The following is a 15,837-nucleotide window of genomic DNA, read 5'->3' on the forward strand; positions in this document are numbered from 1 at the left end:
AGGGAGCAGGCCTGTGAAGGTCATGGACCAGTCCATCTGTGTCCTACATTGCATGCTCCTGCCACATGAACCAAGCCCTCCAGCTGCCACGCCTACCACGCCTACCACAATGGCTACCTTCTAAAACCCAAAAGAAGCCTTACATTGCTTCTCTCACACATGTTATTACAAGGACAAGAAAAGTAACTAACACAAAATCTCTTTATAAATGGTCCATTGTTGGGGTTTTGTTGTATCAACAGAAAGCAAACTGCCACAAGCAGGTTGTCAGTTTGTAGTGATGTCATTGTTTGCCCGTCTACCTACGTAACTGTTTGTTGCCCAACACGTAGATTGCTAGCTCCACAGAGACATAGACTGTGCCTTCTTGTTCAGCTCTGGATATCACTGGCTGGACACAAGATGTGCTCAAAGTGTATTTGCCCAGTGACGGTGGACGGGAGAAGGACAGGAGGGCTCACACTGGGAATGACGAGGTCAGTGGAAGAGAGATGTCGGGCAAAGTGTTGGTAAAACACTTGACTATCTATCAGCAGTTAGTGCTGCAGGTCCAGCCCAGTAGCCCACTTGAGGTCAGTGTTGCTTGATATAGAGAGCCAATGGGTCTTGGAATCAAGCTTGAGTTCCAATTCTACCACTTTCAGTGACGATTTATTTCTTTAGGTATTTGGTTTCTCATCTGTATAATGAAGACAATAATTACCATTTCATAGAGTCAGAGTATAGGATATATATATAAGTGTTTCGCTATATGTCTACTACTAATGCATACACTATATAAACAATATAGCTTTTAGTGATGTCCTGAATGAATGAATGAATGAGTGGGTTGCTTGCTGTGCCGAGAAATACAGGAAAGTTGCTATGGAATAAAAAGACTCATATTTTTTTAGGTGAAACAAACTTTTAAAGACAAATATAGCTAGTCACAGGAATTTAATCTCCTCGAAGGTTCCTTAACAGAAAAAAATGTAGGTTGCTTCCTGGAAAGCAGTTTGGCTGGATGCAGCAAAAACCTTGCGTGAGCTGACTCCTCACTACCAAGCAATGCACTTCTATTCTAGGACTCCACACAAACAGCCAGGGACACATGGGTTTGCAGAGCTGTTCTTCCTGGATGCCCTTGCAGCTAGGCCCGAACAACAAGACACTGAGGTAGCGAGCTCATGACCTGGCAGTGGGGGACGCCCATGTCGGAGAGCTTCGAGAAGTAAGCCTACAGTGCAGGTACGACAAATGACGCTTTGCTGTAGTAACGAACTCGTGAGAAACACATGAAGCAGTCCAGTCAGATCCCAAATGCAGACTAGGTAGGTGTAACAAGAGGGGACCTAGAAACAGCAAGCTGTTGTCCCTGGTGAATGCCGGGCAGTAGTCACTCTCTTCTTACTGACGTCCTCACCCACAGCCTGGCTTCTCTCTGGCTCGTGTTCAGTGAAATAAGGGAAATGGGCCTAGGTAATCCCCAAAGAGCCCACAAGTTTCAGGACTCCGTGGCTCCTTCCACTGAGCATGTGTCTGCTGAAGCCTGTGTGCTAGGCTTACTGCAGACGTGTGTGTGTGTGTGTGTGTGTGTGTGTGTGTGTGTGTGTGTGTGTGTGTGTGTCTGTGTACTGGCATATGAGGACCATGGTATAGTGTACATCAGAGGACCATTTGTGGGAGTTAGTCCTCAGCGTCCATTGATTTTTCTAATTATGTGTCAACTAGTTATTTTATGTTATGTTTCTCAGTCACCCCAGATTTAAATGGGGTCTTCACAGCGATTTGGGAACATTATATTCTAGATTTGTCTTCATCTAGGGAAGCCCCCCCCCATACCTCATTTAATTTTCTCACATTCCTCAGCCATGCTTTCCCGGAGACCAAAAGGGGCAGCGGACAGGCTTCATGCCTTCACCTGGACATGTAGGATCTCAGCCGCCCCCCCCCCCCCCCCCCCGAGTCTAGATCTTTGTATAACCACACCTCCAGGGATTTGTGTGTCCAGCAAAGTCTAAGAGGTCCTGAAGAGTCCTGCAATATCCTCCTGGCCTGCTGCAGCCCAAGTGTGATTTATGCTAATAACAATGAACAGCCTTCTTCCTATGTGCCGGAATTCTGCTAGGCACTTTACGTACACTGTCTCATCGAGCCTCTGATGAATGGGTGTTCTAATTGGCCCCAAAAATGAAAAACTAAGCTTCAAGGAGGTAAAATCACTCACTCAGATTCATGATGGACATGGTGGTGCACATCGGTAATACCTGCACTCTGCAAGCTGAGACAGAAAGATGGTGAGTCCAGGCAAGCCTGGGTTACATAGTAAGTTCAAGGCCAATCTGGACTACAGAGTGATACACTATTCAAAAAAAAAAACCAAAATAAAATAACAACAAAAAACCAACCAACCACACACACACACACACACACACACACACACACACACACACACGCACACACCATTGCAAATGGCTAACACATGTAAGATTGTGTGACTTCAGAGTTCATATTTTAAAACACTGAGATGCTCCAATTTACAAGCACACATTTTCTTCTTAGCTTTAGTAGTTATTAAAGTGGCTGCAACAATTAATCTTGCAATTAACCGTGTCCCAGAGACCTAACTGCCTCTCTTTTTTCACTGACCAGTTGATCTCCTGGCACATTTCATCTTATGTTAGCCATGCAGTCAGACAGCATGATCGTCTAGATGTCTTGAGTGACTGGTCCAGGTTTTGTTGTCTAGATGTGTGCGCTCTGCAGAGCATCTCCCTCTGGCTGCGAGCTCGGCTTGAAGTTCACCCTGGAGACACCAGCTCAGTGTTCCCTTCAACATCACAGATCTGCTGAATCAACTACTTGGAGTTTCAGTTAGGTAAGATGAGAAGTCTCTTGGTCCTTGCTTCCTTCTTCCTCTGGCTGTCCCTTGGGGGATCCCATCTCTCCATTCACCAGTCACAAAGAGATCACCTGGACAGACACACAAGTCCTTAGTTGGGGATCAAGGATCCCACCTGGCCTCTCAGGTGGAGATTCAAATGAGGTAGGGGAAGGGAAGGTTTCTGTAAACTGTCACTGACTTCAGGGATGTCCAGGCCCCCACGGCTCACAGACAGGCTCACCTCACACAGCTAGTCCCTGTCAGAGCTGGAGTAGTTTTCACCATAAGGTGTGACTCAGCATCTTTCCACGGGGTGGGGGGTGGGAGGGTCACATTGTGCTTTTCTGACCTCTCCTCCAATGCAAAGCTCAAGCTGGCCCTGAAGTAGGACTGTACTCATTTTCCAGGGCATCCTCCCGGACTGACCTACCGCCCGCCGGCCGGACTGTCCCTGCTTTCCAGTTGGCTAGGCTTCCGGAGCAGGCAGGGCTGGGGCTGAGGCTGCAGCAGCACATCGGGCCGGCGGGCGGGCAGGCGGGCGGGGATGGGCCTTTGTCGTCCCGCTGAGCTGCACCCCCTCGCTGTGGCCACTTTCACTCATTCTCCTGAGTGCCCGGCTGCAGAGAAAAGCCTTTGGAACCCTCCTCTTTTCAGCCAGTCTTTATTGAATTTCACCTCCATGTTTTCTCCTTCCCAAATAGGAGCATCATTTATCTTGGACTTTAAGTTGCAGAGGTCTTTAAAAGCTTTCTTTTTTCCCCCAGCTGCATTTGTTGACACACAGTCAATCTGTTTCTTCCCTCCACTCCCCTTTCCTCCCACGAAGCCCCCCAAGCAGGCCATAAAGTGTCTACAGCTGTGCCTTTATTACCCTTCCCTTTCTATGGCCGCAAGGGGGACGTGCTGAAATATAGCACAGCCATTACCGCTGACAAAAAGGAACAATTTTAAAACATTTTTGCTTTTCATCAGGAAAGCTGATGGCACAAAAAGAAGTGCATCATTTTATTGTAAATGCTTTTTAAATATGGGTCACTTGGCCATAATCAGCCCCAAAGGACAGAAAAGTTCAAAGCCCCAAAGCGGGGCCCCAAAGATATTGAGAGTTTTTCCCCCCTCGGCCTTTGCCTTTTAAATTATGCTAATTGACACCAAGGAAAAGGGGGTGGGGCGGTAATCTCCAACCACCCAAACACTCTGCCTGCAACTCCCTTCTTTTCTTACAGAGAAGAGCGTGTAAAATGCATAGGCCAGGCCAGGAATGGTGGCCGCAAACTCTTAGGGCCATTTTCTTTTTACTTCATTCCAGAAAGTACTAAGAGTAGGGGGCTTGGGGTCTGGTCTTTCAGGATGGGACGACTTGCCCAGTCCTAGTGGGGAGGAAACGCTTGTATTGCAGAATTCCAAGAAGAACCTGCTAGAGGCTTCTGGGCTGCGATTTCAGGGGTACACGGAGGTGTAAGGAGGGAGGGTGACAGGTCCCCCGTTAAAGTTAGCGTATTTATAGAGTGCTTCTCGGGTTGTGGTGAGGGCATGGAGGCAGCAGGGTGAGATACCCACGTAGACCGTGAAAAGGGGCCCCTCCCCAGCCACCTCACCCTCCCCTTTGCAGGCAGACCCCCACTCTGAAGGCTGAATCTTCTGCCTGAGGCTGTCTCTGGAGAAGGGATACAGATGTGAAGTGAGGCCGTAAGAAAGATTCTCCTAGGATTTGGAGTGAGGGCAGGATTATCAGTTCCCGAGAAACAGTTGCCACAGAACCCCGACCATGGAGGCCAAAGAGCCGGATGGAGCCTTGGGCAGTGCTGTTCACCACTCTGAGACACTGTGGAACGGGAGGACAGTGAAGAACTCCCACCACCCAGCACACATGTGGGATGGGACTCTGGCAATGCTTGACAAGGCTGAGGTGGCACCAGGCACAGGAGCCCCAGGACGTACCTTGGATGGCTGGATCTACTCGGGAAGGGAAAGGCACTGAGGGAGCTTAAAAAGCCCGCCATACTGCCAGGCACAAAGAAGCCTACCACGCAAGGCTGAGTCCCCGCAGTGCCCCCGCCCCCGCCCACCCCTGTGGGCAGAGAGCCTAGCTGAGATCCACTCATCTGTGTTGAATGCTAAGTCACTGCTAACCAGGTCAGATCTGCCTTCTCAGCCTCCATCTCCCACCAGCAGATGAAGAATAAGAACAGTAGCTTTGCCCTAGCTTGTTGTGAAGACCGAAGGATTAGACATGCCAGGAGCCCATCACAGACCCTGCCACAGGGTAAATACTGTATTTCATTATTACTCCTAAGAATGTGAGGTGAGGTGCATGCACACATGACCCCCCCCACACACACCTGCATGCACGTGTGTGCTGACTGCTACCGCGTAGTCTATTCTCACGGTGTCTGTGTTTAGTCTGTGTCCCCTTTCTTCAGAAGACCCACGTGGACTTTCAGACAGTGTCCCCTGCCGTGCTGCTGCTCTCTGGCCACCGTTGTGATTGCTCATTTGGCCCTAGGCTTACTTTTGGGTATCGCTCACTCCATCTTCCCTTTCCAGGCAACAGAGCTGAAGCCCGGTAGTTAAAATAAACCTGTGGAGGAAAAGCTCCCTACCGTTTCTGTTCTGGTCTCTTTTTTTCATGTGAGAGAATTTCCTCAAGATCCAGTGACCTTTGGCTGTCTCTGCAAATTGAAGAGACATGGAACATCAACTTGGGAACTCCACAAGGGCTCACTGCATCTCCTCCGAAGTCGGCATGATCTGCTGTGCTTGGCTCTGGCCTCATCTTCTGGCACAGTAGGGCCACTTTTCCTTTGGTCTTTCAGGACGGTGTGACCTCTAATCCTGGTGTGGAGGAAGCTGTTATCTTCCCAGAAGACTGCTAGGCTGCATCTACTAAAGCCTCAGTGTGGATTATGGCTGAGTCTAAACCTATCCTGGAAGGCAGCCAGGGAAGGGTTGCTAGCCCCTCTCTGCTCAGGCTTGAACTGGCCTCCTGCAGTCCCCTGGTCAGAGCAGGACTGTTCCTGTTACAGGGCCTATGCACCTGCTGCACCTTCTCGCTGGAGGGATTAGGCCTTGTGTGTTCTTGCGGCTTGTTTCAGGACTCAGCTCAGGCAGCACTCTGTTGGAAGCATCCCTCAGGACTACAGAATCTCTACGCCTGAGCATGTGGCCTCCTTTGGATGCGTCTGCGCAGGCATGCCAGCAGATGTGAAGCCATCTCCCATTCGCCAATACACTGTGTTCGTGAACTCTTTCTGCAGAAGCAGAACAGCTGCAGAAGGCCAGGCCGCTCTCATGTCCTCTGCAGCAGTTAATGGTGTATTTGATGAACCAGCGGCTGCGTGAGTGCGTGTGGACAGACGGAACCAAGAGCCATCTTCCCATTTCAAAGAAGGATCCCGATTGTCTCCTCAGGTCCCTTTGGGCCACTTCTTCCAGAAGGAAATGCTGGCTGCCAGGGTTCAGAGTTGACTGGAGACTCAAAGTGGGAGGAGGCGTCTACCTTTTTTTTTTCTTTCCCCAGAAGGGACTCTTCTCCGTCTTCTCTGCTGGCACGAGGTCGGGAACCCTCTGACCCAACCCCTTCTTAGGGAAGCTCTTGGATTCCAGGGGTCTGGGGTTCACACAGAACAAGGATCACATGCTTTCACGGATGCACATGTTGGGGGCTGCTGGGAGGGGGATTTACCGACCCTCACCATGAGCCATTCTGAGACCTCCCTGCTCTCTCCGACCCTCGGCCACTCCAGGCTCTGCAGGGTCTCCCAGCGACTGCTGCAGATGCAGGGGAAGGCCCTGGGTGCAGTGTTTGCCAATTCCTATGGTGTAAACTCTCCTGCCATAGCCAACATCACGGGTTTTTATAAATCCCTTTATAACCACCCCTCCCATAACAGAACCGAGATCTATTACATCTGTATACTTTCCTCAGTGTGGTTCATCTGCTTCCCTTGAATACCTCCAGGCTCTTCAAATAAGCAAATTTTGATTTTCTTTTGATATTGGTTATCAAGAGTTTTAAGTCTTCAATTAGAAGATTTCTTTTTAAGCCTGAATTTTCCATCATTTCCTTTCCACACAACTGCTACAAATTGTATATTTTGATAGAAAATACCAACAGGCAAAAGGATACCATGGATACAGTAATTAGCTTGGAAACAACCCTCCCTCGTGTTACTTATATCCGCATGTACGTATGCAAAGCTTGCACACCACGGCACTGTTTACGCACTATAGAAATGCTTGGGGACTGCTGTCTTTTCTGGAAACTCTCCCAAAGGACCATATATTAAAGGCTTATTCCTCGCCTGGCACTACTGGGAAGCAAGAAGGTGGAGTCTATTGGGAAGGCCTCTGATTAGTGGGACCATTCCCTGAGGGATTGTGGGATCCTAGCCCCTTCCTCTCCCCACCCCCTCTTTTTTTTTTCTGGCTATAAGCTCAGTTTCCTGTGCCATGCACTCCCTCCCCACCATAATGTGCTGTCTCGACACAGGCCCCAAAGCAACAAGGTCAACTAACCATGAACTGAAACAGCCAGAGCTATGAGCGAGCCTACCCATTCTCTTTATGAGACGAATACCTTGATCATTTCTCAGTTACAGAAGCCAGCACACTGACCTGAGAATTTTGAAGTCCTGGAAATAATTCTTTTGCTATGTACGGATATTTTGCCGGCATGTATTTCTGTACCATGTGTGCCTGGTGCCTGTGTAGGCCAGAAGACATTGCTGGATTCCATGGAATTGAAGTTACAGATGTTTGAGAGCTACCATGCAGGCACTGGGACTTGAACCAGGGTCCTCTAGAACATCCAATGCTCTTAAGCGCTGAGCCATGCCTCTAGTCCCTTGGAAAAAATTCTTAGTTACTAGTTACCTTTTCCTGTTTCCAACCAACTGATTAGTCCCTAAGTTGGGACCGAGCTCCACTACCTGAGCTCTTTCTTCTAAACCTTCAGGTTAGATTGTGTTGATTGCAGTTTTAAGTATTTCTGGAATTCAGCCTTGTCCATACCTCCCATCATGCTCTACTTCAGACCTTTCTTACTCTACAGATGCCTTTCCATCTTCTTTCTTTTCTCCAACCCAGTCTGCTCCATAGCAGTGGACTTTGTGTCCTGTCCAGTCCTTGCCTGAAATATGGCTCTTCCCTATCTAGTTCCAAGGCATGGAATACCTGTCCTGTCATGCCTACAGTCTCCTGCGTCTGTAGACACACTGTGTGCCTTTGTCTACGAGCTTCAGTTCAAGCTAGTTCTGACAGGAACAGCTTCTCTCCTGTACATGTCAAGTTCATGCTGGAGCTGGAATGTCAATCACAGAACTATCTGTGTGGGTCTAGCGCGGCTCCAAGCATGTCAGCTCATCTCCCATCTTCCTGGAGCTTCTCCTCTGCTCAAGTCTCAGCTTGGCTGTTCCCGACTTCACCTTCATGACTTCTTCCTAGAACATAATTCATTTCTTCCTCCTCCAGACTCTGCTCCTCACACTCCAACAGGTGTCATGGTAGTTTTCCTCAAGAGCACATCTCTCTCTACCCTTGAATGTTCTCCACCTCACAGCCACAGTAGATACCTCCAAAAAAACCAGTACCAGGCTCCCCACCAACCAAGGCTACCACCCTCTGCATCTCCAAGTCCTCTGGCACCCATGCTACTCACTTTGCAAGACTTTCTGGGCACTTAACCTTGCTGCTATGCCATGCTACCCCAGCTTCTGGATAGCGCTGCACAGCTGGGTGAGCCTGCTCCTCTCAGCTATTCCAGTTGCTGCAGCTCTACTGTGTAGAGGCCCAGGCTGCCTTCCCCAAAGACGGGAGGCAACATCGTTTTAATGGGTGGGAGCTAGGTTATAGGTCATAATATTCACTGCAGTGATCAACAGTGTTTGCCATACTTTACGTAATGGAATGTCATAGCCATTAACATTTGAAGAATATTTATTGTTAAGGGAAAATGCTCACATTATGTTAAGGAAAGCAGGATACAAATCTGTAAACACAGCATGATCCAATCTTGTAGTAAAATAAATTATATATGCATAGAAAAAATACAGAAAGGGAATACACTAAACATTAACAGTGATGCTCAGGGAGGGAGGACTCTGGGTCAGCGATGAGCCTGTTTCCTGCACTTTCCAAACATTCTACAGGGAACATGTACGACTTTGAACAGACAAGGGGGATGCAGGCTGACACCTACCTAGTCCTGGGAGGCAGCAAGATTTGTGTGCTGAGGCGTCGTGTAGTCACTCGCAAAGCTTCACACTGTCATATATGAAGAAAGGCTAGCATCTGCCACTGAGGGCCACAGGGCACCTGAAAGATCACAGCCATCTGGGAACTGTTCCTTCAAGCAGCTCGAATGCCTCACTTTAGGACATGCTTCCCCATCCACCCTTCACTTCCAGAGGCCAGTGTAGGCGGAGCTGGAGACTGCAGTGGCCACTGTCCCATCCCTCCCCCTGGAGAGGGAACAGCTCACACCACTGCTCTCTGATCATTTAAACTCTCCTACCTGACCAAGCTTCTCACTCCCATGCCGGCATCTCCCTGACGATGGGAAAGTCTGAGACTGCTTCTGCTAACACAGTTATTGCTTGAAATGGCCCGAGAGCGACCACCTTCGGCAGCCCACGCTGCTTCCGTCTCAAAGCCTCTGGCTGTGTGGTCAGACATGCAGTGGGGAAGGTGTTGAAGTCGACCCTGCAGCTGGACTCTGGCGGGCTGCTGGGCCGGGAACTAAGGGCAGGTCCTCTGGAGAGGTGCTGCCTTGAGATGGGGTGGTTACAGAGAAGACATGTAACTTGATGCTCAGTGTTCTTTCTGTGTGTAAGGTGAAACTATTCCATCTTCTTTCTAAGAATTAATCCTTAAAAAAAGAGAAGTACACATTCTGGAGAAATGCGAAGTGGAAAGAACTCACTGAGCACCTAGGAGCAGAGCTACAGCACCGAGTAAGCACTGTGCTCGGGGCCTGCAAGGAGCATCTCGCCAGGCACGGCCTGATTTATTAGGCTGATACTCATGGCAAAGCTATCTGACCAGAGACTATAAAAATACTTTCAAAATGCTTTGTAGAATGAAATAACAAAATAATTAAATTCTCTTTCTCTGGATTTTTCCACTTAAGCTAAAATCATGAGTTGCTAAATAAAATGAAAATTTTATACACCATTGGCTAAAACATGGACCACAAGCTCTCCCCAACAATTTTTGGATGAAAATCCTATAATGCACATACTCTTCCTAGTCACTTACAAAGAATTTATTCTTTTACAGCAGCTCAGGGCCACCATTAGGAAAATATGTCTATGGCCACAGCATCACACACGTTATTTTCTGGGTGAACTTGGGTGTTCTTAGGGAAGTAGAGTCCCAGGTTTCCTTGGTCTTGGACAGTGTTGTTCTCGCTCCACCCTGGCATGGGTCTGACCCCATCTGAAGTGTGATGAATGGGTGCTGCCGGCCTTTCACCCCCGCTGGCGTCTTTTGTGTCTACTTTAAGTCTAGTAAACTCCTCCTCTGCTTTTGTGGGGGGGTTGGGGCTTAAAGTCCAGGCAATCACACGTTAGAAATGAACGTAAATCTTAGTGGTGCAATTGTTCTTTAAGGGTTCCCCTCTGAGTAAATTTTAAGAAACTTACTGACATCTCTCTGGTAGCTCAAAGGCCTTTTCTGATTCAATGCTTGATGTGAGGTTTTGTCAGAAATAATTTAGGATAAATGCCATTCTCACTAGTATTATGCACACTTTGTCCTTTGAAGAGGTTATATGATGACAAGTGAGGTTAACAGATGGAAAACACTTTGAAACATAAACTGTGCAATGGTGTTGTTACCCCATGTACCATAAAGAAACACACACAGATGGCTAAATTGAGTCATCCCCAATGTTTTATTTAATTTAAAGTTTTAAAAGGCAGTGGTTAAGCACATAATCTATGTGTGTGCATATATGTATGTATGTGTAGGTACACATACATACATATATGAAAGGAAACCAACCCCTTTTTAACTTTAGCCACTGATCAACTTGGCCTGTCTACATGATTGCACGTCTACTTCATATGACCATTTCTAAGAGTAAAAATAAACAGCCTTAATCAGTTTAATAGTAACTATTTGTGTTTCTTTTTTTTAAATAAATAAAGTTACCATTAAACTGATCACATATGGTAGAAAGAACACACACACAAATACACACAGAGACCCTTGTTTAAAACATGTGACATACGAATGACCTTTATGTACAAATGGGTGCTGTTGGCTCCCTACCCCCAGCACAGGCCACGAAAGAACTCCCACTACTCGGGGAGCCCCATCCTCTCTGTTGCCTGGAGGATGAGTGTATACTTGGCACCCTGAGTGAGACCTCAGAATGCACGCTCTGGATGCAGCGGTACAGATGGTGGTCCAGCCCTACCGTACGTGTAGTGTTCAGGAACATGAGGAATAAATAGGCACATGTAGCTGCCTGGAACTAAACCATCATTTCTAACTCCTCACAGGGAGAGCTGTAGTCTGAAGTTTTGCTAAGTGACATACAAACTTTCAAGAGTGTAACAGGTTTGTAAGTCTGGGGCTCTGTGTGTGTGTTTCCACATTTATATAAAACTGAAATGAAGGGTGGACTAGGCGTACAGCGCAGCTGCCTGGCTTCCACTCAGTCAGTGCTGATCTAAGGAGTCACCTGCCTCAGCCCTTAGTTACCAGCTCCTCGGCCTCTCGTGTGCCTGGGTTGCTGGAGAGACTTAGAAGGGGCGGTTTACACGAGCCAGTGGAGGGACACGGCTGAATCTTCGGCTAGGAATCCTGGCGACAACACTGCCAGACTGGAGCGGGGCTGCTCGGCAGAGTGAAGTCCCGCCCTGCATCCTGATGAAATGGAATGACTGCTTCTGCTCCTAGCCCGCACCTCTGCCTAACTCCAGCTCTACGTGGATGCCTCACTGTCGCAGAGAACACAGGACCACCTCTTACATACGCTGGGTACCCAACGAGTAAACCAGCTAATGTGTTTCTAGCCAAAGCAAGGGCATAAATGTTTTAGAGAAAAAGATTCCCCTGGAGCTACAGAGAAAAGATGCTGATGAAAGCCATATTGAGAGCGGGGCAGGTGATGGCGCTCAGTCCGTGTCAGAGCTGGTCTCTTCAAGGACAGAGTACTGGCTGAGTGCTTCCTCCAAGGGAGTTATTGTCCCATCAGGTTTGAGTCCCATTGGCTTAAGCAACTCCTCTCTGGAAAAAGAGATAAAAGAAGGAGAAAAAAAGTATTCACCAGCATCACACACACCCTCCCCCGCCCAGATCCCCATCCTTTTAAAAAGAGAAGTCTTTAAAAACCCAAGTATTTTCTCTCAAGCTCTCTGTGTGTTTGGGAAGATGAAAGGGGCATGGAAAGAAAAGGGTGAAAGGCTTCATTCACACAAGCCAAACCTACTAAGCCAATTAAAGTATGAAAAGTCAAGGTCCAAACGGGCTCAGGACAAGGAGCAGGTCTCTTCTGTTTTGAATAATGAACTTTTTTTCCCTCTCGTGGGTTCATTTGTTTTAGAGAAGCTGAAGCTGCTGGAGTTTCACCTGCCCAACTCCGAATTAAACACACGTTTCATTTCATAGCATCAACTGTCAAATTTGGTTTTGTTCCCATCGCCTCTGACTCGTGAGCACTTGTTGATTCATTTCAAATCAGCTGGAGTTCCCCAAGTTTTCTTCCCTTTTCTCTCTCTTTCCTTCTTTTTGTTTAAAACACTATTGCTTTTGTTTGTGGCAGTTTAATTATGGGATTGACAGCCATTTTTAATCTCTTCAAAGCTCCCCAACTGTCTTCACCTAATCCAATTGTATCCACTCCACAAGTTACAGCCTCATCTAAAATGGTTAATTATCGATTAAGCCAATCAAAAGCATCAGGAAAGATTTATTTAATCTTTTCCTAGGCCTTATTTATTATTGCATGGAGATTGTGACGAACATCCCTACTGAGCTGCTAACTCCAAGGCTTCCACTCCCAACAGGCCAGTGGTGCATTTGAGAGGCCAGCAGAGACTCAGAGCTGCTGAACCTTATTTCTCATGGAAATGGGCAGCACTGCCTGAGAACACGACAATGCTGCAGCAGCTGTCATGTCGGTGGCTGTGGTGTGGAGGACACAGTAGCACTTGCCCCCCCCCCTCCTTGCTACTGTCCCTTCAGGCAACACAAAGAGGGGCCCCTCCTGGGAAGGCGCAGCTGTACAGCTGTGACAGCACACTGGAACCTGGGGAGGGGAGGGGAGCTCAGCTCAGGGACTTGGGTTCAGTAACAGGGCCGAAGCAAGTGGCTCTGGCTAGCACCAGAGGATGACTGCTGAGGCCAGAGTCTGGGAAACGTGGACGCCTGACTGGCTGGTAAACTGAGGCTCCTGTGTATTATATGTGGGAAACAGGATCAGAATCATAAAGCTTCAAGTTGGAAGGGGCCTCACAGATCATTTAGTCCAACCCCCTTCTTTAAAAGGAGGCTGCGTGACTCACCCAAGGCCACTTAGTGGCAGAGTTGGGCATGGGACAGGTCTCCTGAATCCTAGTCCAGTGCTCTTTGCCGTCAACCGCATCTCAGCTGGCTGTCCTAACTGCACGGAAAAGCAGTGGAGTTCACTGCCAACAGCTATGTAAAAGAACCGCCACCTGCTGGGCAGCCCAGAGGACAAGCGGCAGCTGCTACCCTTGATGAGTGGACGAAACAAAGAGACCCGAGATGAGCCGGGCCCCAGATGGGTGCATGTCCTGAGGACTGCAGATGCGACACTGTGGCTCCTGAGAAGAAGCATGGCCACACTACCTGGGAGAGGCAGAGGAGACATCGCAGAGGAGACCCCTGTGCCAGGGGAAGGAGACTGCGAGGCCCCACTGTCTCGTGTGACTGTTAATTTGCCTCGGCTGCTCTGTGCTCTTGTAAGGCTGGACAAGGGACCAGTGTTTAGAGAGTAGAGGTTCAAGGAAGAAGTGAGGGGAGGAGGGAAGGGTGACAAGACCAAGGAAGGAGCTTAGCATTTATCTCGTAGTGCCCCGTGGTTCACACCCTCCGGGAGTGGTGTGGTAGTGGTAGGCACACTGGAATAGGTGCCGACAGGTAATCTTAGGAGGTCACTGTAGTGGTGGATGGAGAATGAGAGAAAGATGGACTATGGCTGAGCTGTGGGAAGGAAAGGCACTGTGTCTCAGGTAGGTGTGGAAGGGAGCTGGTGAAGGTGAGTGGTAAAGTGTCCCTATGGCCCCAGGACAGGTACTGAGGTCCGGCAATACCTACAGGAGCCAGAACACAGGACAAACTGGGGGAACAGCGCTATTTTTCAGGACCCAAAGAGCTTGAGCTGCCTTTGTGGCAAACAGACAGAAATGCCAGTGGACAGTCATCAGCAATTCTGTCGTCCTGCTATGACCCAGCCACGATTTAGGATACACATTTTTCTAGCTCTGACTGTGATGAGGAATTCTGTGATACTGAATCCTAACAACTGATGTGAAGAAAAGGGGACAACTTCTGAGAACAGCACACTGAAGGGTAAGAAAATTCTAGGTCTAAAGGTTGGGAGTCGTTGTACACATCTGTAAAAACAAGAGCCTGGCTCCAAAGTCAAAAACCCAAACCCAAGCCAACCAACCAAACACAAACTTTAAACACCTAATGACCTAGGTTTAAAGGTGTTGGTCCCCGAAGGCAGTGAGGTATGGTAGGGACTGAGCGTAAGGAGAGCGGAAGTGGAACTGGCCGGGGCCTACCAAAGCCAGTGATGAACTGCTTGGTAGACACGCCACCACTGACAGTACTAACACAATTACATTTCCAAAAGAACAGGCCAGTCTGGGACTAGGTGCCAGGGTGTGAACCACCAAGCTACTTTCTACATAAACCCAGGAAGAGTATTTCCGAATCATGTCTGTTACTTTATTCCTACCCTTTAGTCCAACTTTACAGCTGGGAATAATTAAGAATTTTACAGTTTTATGGTCCATTTCCACTAGTCAATCTACAGAACAGAGGGCACCCATCTTTTAATTCTCACTTGTTAACCATTCTCAAGCATTTAGGTGGTGCTCTGTATCACTCTCCATTAAAATGGAAGCTCCTCAGAAGGCATGAATTCTTCTCTTTTCCACATGGCTCCATGCAATGTTGGTATGTACTGACATTTCTGTAGAAAAGGCATCGGTGCAACTTGGCCACAGTCATGCATTCATGCAGATAAATTAAGACAGCAATGTGATGTGTGGGAAGAGCAAACGGATTGTAAGTTAGCAAGTCTAAGGTCTGGACTCTTCCACTTACCAGCTGTGAGATCTTGGGCAAGTCTCTGAGTCTTAGTTTCCCCATCTGTGAAATGGGGTCATGGAAATACTAGCTCTGCCCACTTCCCAGTGGTGACATGCAGTCCCAGCACAGCAGTGGTAGCAACAACAGCAACAGTACAGACCAAAGAGTTCTGTGAGCTGGAGAGGACTCAAGTGTTTACTGTGGGGGGTGAAAAGCACACACAGGTTCTAAAGCCAGACCCGGGCTTCAATTCTACATCTACAACTCATTAATGCAAGACCTTTGAAAACTCTAAACTTTGATTTCATCCTCTGTAGAACTGGGTCAGGAACACTCACCTCACTGAGCCATCAAGAACGCACAGACCACAGACTACACACAGAAAGTGTACAATGTAATGGCTGGGGTATAATCGGAACCCACAAGCTGTACTCTTGTTCTTTATGTGTTTACAGGTTTCCCCTTCCTGATAAAACAGTGTATGTGTGTGTGTGTGTGTGGGGGGGGAATACGCAGAAGCAAAAATAAGACATGGTCCCTGTGCTCAAGAAGCTTTTGTCAGTTTGGAAGATAAAACATACATACATCAAACAATACCAAAAGGATTACAGAACAGCAGATTGACAAGCTTAGGATGACTGACAGGCAGAGCCCTGCTTTCCCTGAGCCTTACAGTTCAC

The 15,837-nt window shown here is 48.1% G+C and overlaps 1 protein-coding gene across 4 annotated transcripts in view; it reads right to left on the minus strand.

Moving 5' to 3' along the window:
- Positions 1-10,451: 10,451 nt before the first annotated feature.
- Ric8b (RIC8 guanine nucleotide exchange factor B) overlaps positions 10,452-15,837 on the minus strand; it is a 104,889-nt gene continuing 99,503 nt past the window's right edge. For 2 of the 4 annotated variants that reach the window (XM_059245146.1, XM_059245149.1), the window contains one exon: positions 10,453-12,100. In XM_059245146.1, coding sequence (XP_059101129.1) covers positions 11,989-12,100 — 112 coding nt within the window. In that variant the 3' untranslated portion in view covers positions 10,453-11,988. Of the gene's footprint in view, positions 12,101-15,837 lie in introns of all 4 variants that reach the window. The other 2 variants (XM_059245147.1, XR_009375040.1) reach the window with 2 other exon arrangements.

The sequence above is a fragment of the Peromyscus eremicus genome, chromosome 18, assembly GCF_949786415.1.
Source record: "Peromyscus eremicus chromosome 18, PerEre_H2_v1, whole genome shotgun sequence".
Classification (NCBI taxonomy): domain Eukaryota; kingdom Metazoa; phylum Chordata; class Mammalia; order Rodentia; family Cricetidae; genus Peromyscus; species Peromyscus eremicus.